The sequence below is a fragment of the Chaetodon auriga genome, chromosome 14, assembly GCF_051107435.1.
Source record: "Chaetodon auriga isolate fChaAug3 chromosome 14, fChaAug3.hap1, whole genome shotgun sequence".
In the NCBI taxonomy this organism is placed as follows: domain Eukaryota; kingdom Metazoa; phylum Chordata; class Actinopteri; order Chaetodontiformes; family Chaetodontidae; genus Chaetodon; species Chaetodon auriga.
In genome coordinates, this window is record NC_135087.1 from 13,369,167 (window position 1) to 13,377,566 (window position 8,400).

An 8,400-nucleotide genomic window follows, 5' to 3' on the forward strand; every position below is an offset into this window, starting at 1 on the left:
CTTACAACGACCACACACATGATCTAGATAAGTAAAGAGGTCATTAAGGGTAAACTAAGGCCACACACTGACACAAGCATAGAAGAAATGAAGTGCTGCTGCTCTGCTGCTTACAGCTGGAAACTTTCCAATAGGCCTACAACTACCCACTGTTTTCATTACTGCCAATAATTCCCACCATTAATCATCATGTCATGTAATCAATCATGTTTCTAACATAGAAACAAAGCAATTATCTAGAAAAAAGTGATGGAGTGATGTCTTGTTTTTCCCGAATAACAGTCCAAAATCCACAGATGCCTTTGCAAAATATTGAAACGTGTGTTATGACATCACTGACTGGGGTGTGGCCAAAGGTGCCACAAGCCTGAAGCCAGATTCGAGCTGCAGAGAGCAGACAGTGTTCTTCACTCAGTCATTTAAGAAGCTCATTTTCACATCCTGCCATCATCTCAACCCTCTTGATCTTACCTATTCGGTTTCCAACTTTCATTTCAACACACACACTAATATACTCTCAGAGCCATGCTGCAAATCAGCCAATGAAATGTTAACTGAGAGTGAGATTAGTGGATTAACATGTACCAAAGTAGCTTGTGTAAGAAGAGAGCGTTACTGTAGCCACTGGGCCAGTCAGCAAATCCCCGAAGCAGACAGCACACTCACTGCTGCACAGACCAAGAGTGAAGTTTAAAGGAGCTACTGGACAACTAAACAGCCTCTCCAAGTGAGTACTGAGAAACCAATATCTTTACAATGCTCTTCAACATTAGGACACACAGTCATGCTTTAATCTGTAAAACACCTCTAGTCACACAGTACTTCAGGTGTTTTCATGACCATTTGCTCCTTTTGCTATAATGGACCACATTTTCTTCTTCAGCAGTGGTCTCTTGATCCCACCATGTGAACTCCCTTGTGTCTGTCTGGACCCCTGTGTCTGAGGGCAAAAATGCTGGATACAGAGGGCAAGTGGTCTGAGGCGTTAGCCAGCAACAACGTAAGAGCCATCATCCGCTGGCTGCAGAAGCTTACAGCTGAAGGTACATAAGGCGCATTTTACCACCATAAAAGTAGCCTTAGAAGTCCTTATTGTTTGATTCGTTAACATATCCAATGATGCCATGCTGCAGGTGAAGTACATGTGGAGGAAGTCCTACCGACGTTCAGCTGCTGGGTACAGAGGACATCAGAGTTTGCTAAAAAGGAGTTACTGACCTTATGTAAGAAGATGTTCCTTCGTCAATCTCGTCTAAATGTCTGTGATTCAAAGTACACACAAAGGATCTCTGTATGTCTCCCCACAGGTTTCAGCCGCTGCCAGGGCCTGTGGATGTTTCTGGACCGGAGCTCTTTCACCAGAGTGCACATGCTGCTCCAGAGACTGAGGAACCTGCTCACGCTGGCCCAGTGGGCAAGAAGGCAGCTCGGTTCAGCCCACCTCTGGCACGGTACGCACTTCAGAAAGCATACAGCCTGAACATCATGGTGGTTTGGATGATGTTTTCCTAACCTTCTGACATGTGAATTTACTGTAATAACATGCTGATTTTCATTTAGGCATGGGGGTCCCATGTGTGGTCTGCAGGGATTCATTCGGCTCCTCAGACGTCAGACATGGCTGCTGGAACCAGGAGCACAGGGCTATAAAGCAACACATCTGGCTGGGGCGGCTGGTTCAGTGGTGGGGCATCATGGGGCTTCTGCCCAAGTACCCTGGTACAGATATGATCATACACTTTACATTACATTGACTGGATGACCTGTTAGGACACCTCTAAAGGTTTTTCTGCTCTCTGCTGTTGCTGTCAGAGGCCCACGAGGTGAAACGTATCTCTCAGATGTGGAAGGAAATGGGCCACAGCCATCGGAAAGCTTGTCTCGACACACCTGGGTAACTCGGATGATTTGAATCTATGGAAAAATTCAGAGCCAATGTTACTTATTTTTTGTCTCTTCATCTGCTTTTTTATTTTCTCACATTTGGCTAGATGGGAGGAGGGAAAAATGGGAAGATTTAGCTCTTTGATACAGGGGATAGTGACTCAGCTGGACAGGCAACATGGATGCATCTGGACTTCAGAGGACCGCACAGACCAGTGCTATCCTCCTCCTAATCTGCAGGCCCTGCTGAAGCTCGTCCTGGTGCCTCATATTGACAACATGTCAGTCCAAGCGCTTGTATCCATCCAAATACATCAACAAGGCCTTCTATAGAGCATAATGTACATCCTCTTTTCTTCTCCTCTGCTCTGTTCTGTTTAATTCAACATAAATACTATATCCGATTCATTTTTATGCAGTTCTTAACCTTTACACATCACAGCTCATGTACTTTGTCCTGGATATGGCCAACTTCCTGCAGTGCAAAGACGACCTCCTCCAGTCTTTCTGCCATGCCTTCACTATTCCCTCCAGCTTCTCCCAACAAATCAGGGCCTTCTGGATGCTTGATCGCGGACACATCAAGGTATGTAACCACGAGGCAGAATTGATTTCATGCATTAGGCGAGCGACTCATTCTGAGTTTGATGAAGTCATTACAATGAACATATGCAAGCTGACTGCGATGCCAGTGTGATTGAAGCACCAGTTAACCATGTTGATTACATTAGTGTCCTTGTTTCAGGAGCCATAAAGGTCTTTAGGTGACACTAATGGGCCACTTGAGCAGCGTGTATGATTAATGTAATAACGCTTCTGCTGTGCCACTCATTAGTGATGAAATTACAGTATAATTGTCTTTTGGAAGAGGAGATGCTTTCATGGATGAGAAGAAAGTTGCCAGTTTATTTCTCAATAACAACAAGTAGAATTTTTAACTTTTGTGTCATTTCAATGATTAAATTTCAGTCAAAAAAATGAACTGAAATAAAATCATATTACTTGTTACCCAGGTCTCCATGGAGCTATTACTGAGCCCCAGGGCTGCCGTTCCCTGGCTCTCCTGGCAGCATCGTTGCATCGTCCACAGTCTCCTAATGAAGAAGCAGCCTCAGCTGGCGTTAAGGTACCTCCACTGGACCAGACCCACAATAGAGAGTGCTGAGGATGCTAAGCTCTGTGCAGATGTACTGCTTCAAAACAGGTACATTCAGACACACTAATGGCTCACTGGTCATATTTCTGATCATCTAAGATTATCTATCTACATGTTACAGTATGAATATTAGATTTTTTTGTCTTAATGTGTGTTGCTGCCAATGTCTCTGGTCTCCAGTTGTGTCTCTGAAGCCTGGGCTCTGCTGAGGAGAGGCCACACAGACAGCAACAACATGGTCATGCACTTCCTCCAGGCTTGTAATGGAGCTGGTCTGTGTGCAGAGGCTTTAAAGTACATCCCTGCAGGATACAATGTGGGTGAATGTAATGCAAAAAATGTATTTAACAAAGATGTTTAGCCTTGAATTGATGATTTTTCTCTATTTCTATCAGGGTGAAGGAGACATTGTGAATGGGAAAGACACTACAGGGCCACAGTTGCCACTCATGAAGAAAGGTAAAGCATCATAAATGAACAGAATGTTAAATGGTATCAGATCAGAATAAAGTTCATTATGCTTAACCATGAGGTTTCATTTTATTCGACCATTCAGCAGGAAGACCACCTATCCCCCTGTCTGCCAAACTGTATCAGGCTCAGAGAGCGAACACAGTGTCCCCAGAGGAACTGCTCCAACTGGTCAGAAACGCTGTGACGGAAGTGAGAAAGCCACATCCCAAGATAAGGTGCTGAGGTTGTAGATGGCATGTAGACAACAGTGGCTGGATTATATTGAAATGTATGTTGTGAGATCTCCGCTGATCATTTCTCTATGTTCTTCTTCCAGTGTGGTGGTGTGGCCTGAGCACACAGACAGAAAATCAAACAGAGAGATGTTTCTGTCAACGCAGGCTCTGCGTCATCTCACGCCCAGCCCCTCGCCGGTGGACGCAGTCGAAGACACTGAGCAAACAGCACATGCAGATGAAGGAGAAGAGGAGGAGCCTGTTCAAAATGTATACGTTTTCATTGTCTCTGCTAAAAGATTATTCGTTTTTACAACATGTGGTTTTGGAATAATGCCCTGTCTGTGTGTTCTAGTCCCAGCAGCAACCTGAGACACCAGAGCACGTTTCTTCTTCTGAGGAACACTCAGTCTCCTCGTTCACCTCAGCTTCCTCCTTGCCTCTATTGAGACGGGACCGTCCTTATGTGTATGAAAGCACCGTGACTCTGCAGAGGATCTCCTCTCTGCTCACTGACGGAGAGAACCACAGCAGGGAAGAGGAAGACGAGGAAGAAGACAGCAGAACCCCTTCATCAATTGACTTCTTGCCAGATTGCCCTGAGCTGACGCTGACACTAGATGGTGCTACAGACCCCATTTTGCTCAGCAACTTGAACAAAGGCGCTTTGGCAGAGCTGTTGCTTTCTGCAGATGGTAAGCTTTGTGTTTCATTTGCACTCACATTAAAGGCGACACATTAAACAAAGGCAGTTGAAACATAAACTCTTTTGTAGAGGGAGAAGATGTTTTCTCATGTGAGGATTTCATCGGCGTTTCAGGACCTGCCGTGGATGAAACCCTGGCAGTAAATAAGAGGTCAAAGGTCATCTTATCTCTCACTGCATTCATGGTGCACTCAATACCAAGTACAATAAAACTATCATTTCCTATAGTCCAATTTCAGAATGTATCTTCCCCCTTTGCTCTACAGCATTGAGGACAGCCAATCAGTTCCCTCCCTCTTTGAGCCCCAGGTGGAGAGTCACAGCTCCCTCTCACCGGGCGATGGTGTGTAGGTGCATCCAGCTGAAGTGATAAAATTTATCAAGCTTAATTATGGTCTACTGAATATTCACATCACTTCATGAACTTTTATCTGCAGAGAAAATGGCCTGCTGTAAAGGAGTGTCTGAAGAAATCGTTCACGGTCCCCCAGACGTCGCTGATCTGTGGCACTCTGCCGTATCACTCCACCAAGAGGACCAATTAGATTGCGCCCCTTATGGGAGTTTCAGTTTTAGTGAGGCAGCAATGGCTGACTGTTTCCTGGAGGAAGAACCTCCTCAGGTATGCAGTATCTCTGCTGAGCTAAACAGTTCACATCGTACATAGATCCTCACTGTGCCTATTTTCAGAACAGGGCTCTTCATGTGTTTTCCTTGTATGTGCCCAGAAAACATATGAGGATCACCAGCAAGAGGACACAGTAGGATGCTTCAGTCAAGGTTTCTCCTGTGCCGTGTCTGAAACCACTCAGAACCTGCTGAGTGACCCTCACCAGGGCCCTCTGTCAGAGGATCCTGTAGCCAGCAGCTCAAGGACCTTAACAGCTGTGGGTCACATCTCCCTCCTCCCTCCTGTGTGCAGTTCACTCTTCCCCACACAGCTTCAGCAGACCTCTGGTAGCTTGATGACCCCCATCCTAACCTACAACATCAAAACCACATCTGCTCCCTCTGACACCACCAATGAGAGTCCTCCAAAAGTCCAATCAGAGACGGATGAGCCCTGTGTCCAGAGCACCTCAGCCTGCCTTGATCGCTGCAAAGTGGGCAGCTGGTGGAAACAGGACCCGGAAACCTGCAGAGCTTCCAGTGGCCCTCTACATGCTGCAGAGCCAGGAGCAGCTATCACACCAGGTGAAGATTTATTTTTTTATGTGTCTTTATCTTTGCAAATAAACAACTCTTTCTATATGAAACCACATACAAACATATACAGCATCCTAACGTGCGGTGGGCAGTAGAGATAAAGAAATCTGTGCTACGAGTTGCCTGATTGAAAACCAGCTCCAAAAACATTGCAAATGGCCATTAGGATTATGTTAAAAATCCATTTATTTCATTGCCAAGTGGTTCACGGGTGTGTGTGTGTGTATTTTTTGCCAAACATAATTGTATGTCAGAGGTGCTGCTGTCCACTGCGGGGTGCAGGACACAGGAACACGTAGCAAAGGCGGGGGGTCTTGGCTGCCAGGGGAGGGAGACTGGTGAGGAAATGAAGTGTCAGAAATTGGTTCCCTTAACCTTGCTGCAGCAGTCAGTCATCCATAAAACAACCCCCCTCTCCCCTCCCTCCCCCACACTTTCTATGGGGGGTGTGGCCTACTGTCAGCCACTGCAAGCAGACCTCCCTCCATCTGCTGGGTTGTGCTGATCACCGCTGGGCCTCAGGGATCCATGGCCTATTGCCCCATGCTGATGCCCCAACCTTGTCCCTGGGACAGGAGTTAAAGACATAAAAGTGGAGCAATGTTGCATAGAATTAAAAGAATAGAGCCAGATTTTTCCCCAGACAAATGAAATTTCAGCATAAAGCAATTCTGACAGTGTTTCTTATTTTGTTTCTGATCCTTCACAGATAATGTGAGGCCTTCTTTTGTGCTAAGCCAACCATATCCCTACAGTCTGGTCAACTTTATGGACTTCACTGCAGAGCAAAAAGGAGACAACAGAGAGGGCAAACAGGTAAGCTGAAGATGCGGCGTGTTCGTCATAGGTAGACAAAAGCCAGTGTGGTCAGTAGGGGTCACTATTGTTCCATTTAAGGAGCTTGACAGCATCTTTGATTTGGATGATCTCATTTCTGGTCCCTGAGGACTTTGCTTCATCACAACCCAGCAGGTGCCCTCTTTACTACCCTTCATCCCTCTTTCTCCTGTCCCCCATCGCTTTTAAGATCTCCGCCTACAATGATGTCATTTTCCAAATATGAAGGCCGTGTTTCAGGGAATGAATTATTTGTATTGTATCTTGAAGTACAGAGTCATATGTACACAGAGTACAGCTATCTTTACATGTCAGAAACACAGACTTGACACTGATGTCGTCACCTTTTTATGATGCATAATTTCACTGCTTTCTCGTGCATCGAACTGAGCATTACACTGGTAAGCGCTGTAATATCATTGCACGGATCTGACCAGGTAATTGTTTTACTGAGGTTTCATTGGATAATTGTTTAATTGGGATGCAGTCAGCTAATTATTTTGTTCAGAGCTGGGGACCATATGGAGCTTGGCAGGTGAAACATAATTAGGCCATGTTAATTTATGATGATTATACCTTTGGCCCGAGTATCCTATATTGTACAAACAGTGTGTCTATCACGGTCAATCTATTTTGGTTGTACAGTACATGCTTGTAGTGAATGCACTGCGTTCATTAACTTGCACTGTCAGTGTGAGTGTGTGCTTCCAGGGGGCTACATTGAAAGAAGTGCTGTTAGCATTATCTAATTGTTAATCCAGGACAGAGACGATGCTCTGTAGGATTTGCTTGATAGAGGGATATTAATGACTAATTTGTGGATATTAGTTTAAGGCAAACCCTTAATGGCTGATCGATCTATTTAACGCCAGAGGGGCTAAAGATAAGAAAACCCGGATATTAAACAAAGTTATTAGGGCATGCTATAATTTTGATCTCGTTCCATATGACCCCGTTCATGACTGTTTATGATGGTTACTGTGACACAGTTACAAATGAGATATTCGCCATGATGAAAGCAAAGCCATTGATCAAATCGTAGAAGCTCACAGAGAGATCATCCCGCTTAAAAAGATATCGCAAAATGAAATACTATCGACTTTGCTGTCTTTATGAAAATGCCAATATTTGCAGAGAAAGAGGTGGGGAGTCATAGCGCTGGGTATGTTGAAACATTCAAGACGAGGGGAGACGAATGGCCTCTATTAGGGGCATTTAATCAGTGCTCCTAGTCTCCTGCACCCCCTGGGGAAAGATTAATGGGTACAGGATATTTCATCAGGTCCTCCACATCACTGCCCAGGATATGAGGCTGTAATTGTGTCTGTTTTTGCTGTTGTTTTGTGTTACAGGCAGACAAAGAGGAGCCTGCAGGTTGGAGTAGTTTGGGGAGGGGTTCACAAGGTGCCATAAGAAGTGGGAGAACACGATCAAGGAAAGGAAAACGGGTGAAGAGAACATGAACCTTTAGTGCATCTCTGACACAAAGACCAGCACATGGAGAACTGAAGTCTTTTAACATGATGCATCTTTCTTTAGGATGGATCTAAAATATATTTTATGTCCAAATCTGGATTAACTCACGCCTGATCATACGACAGGTTTGACGATCACCACATAGACTTGTCACCTTGATACGACCCACCTCCCCTTCCTCATCAGTCACCTGTCTGATTGTTCTGATGGCTTTCCCACCCAGTGATATTGTCCTGCCACACCCTTTTTCTTCCGCTGTAACACCACATGTCAGAAACACTCACTCAATAATTAATATCTCAGGAATTATTGATAGACATAAATTATTGAAAATTTTGCTAATTAAAACTCCAGTAAAATGGCTTCAACTGTGTATTTTTATCATCCGGTCAACATCACAAGGATGCATGTTGGTACACTTGAAGCATAAATGCACTGCATTTAAA

At 44.8% G+C, this 8,400-nt stretch overlaps 1 protein-coding gene across 1 annotated transcript; it reads left to right on the forward strand.

Annotated features, from left to right (window-relative positions):
* Window positions 1-422: 422 nt before the first annotated feature.
* Window positions 423-8,317, forward strand: LOC143331418 (uncharacterized). The gene is made up of 20 exons (XM_076748267.1): window positions 423-727; window positions 884-1,043; window positions 1,134-1,223; window positions 1,308-1,451; window positions 1,561-1,719; window positions 1,813-1,894; window positions 1,992-2,181; window positions 2,327-2,470; window positions 2,898-3,088; window positions 3,221-3,356; window positions 3,436-3,499; window positions 3,597-3,729; window positions 3,831-3,999; window positions 4,085-4,424; window positions 4,505-4,586; window positions 4,702-4,778; window positions 4,873-5,057; window positions 5,164-5,629; window positions 6,351-6,457; window positions 7,831-8,317. The coding sequence occupies exons 2-20, from the start codon at window positions 953-955 to the stop codon at window positions 7,939-7,941; spliced, it is 2,961 nt and encodes a 986-aa protein (XP_076604382.1). The 5' UTR covers window positions 423-727; window positions 884-952; the 3' UTR covers window positions 7,942-8,317.
* The last annotated feature ends 83 nt before the right edge of the window (window positions 8,318-8,400 follow it).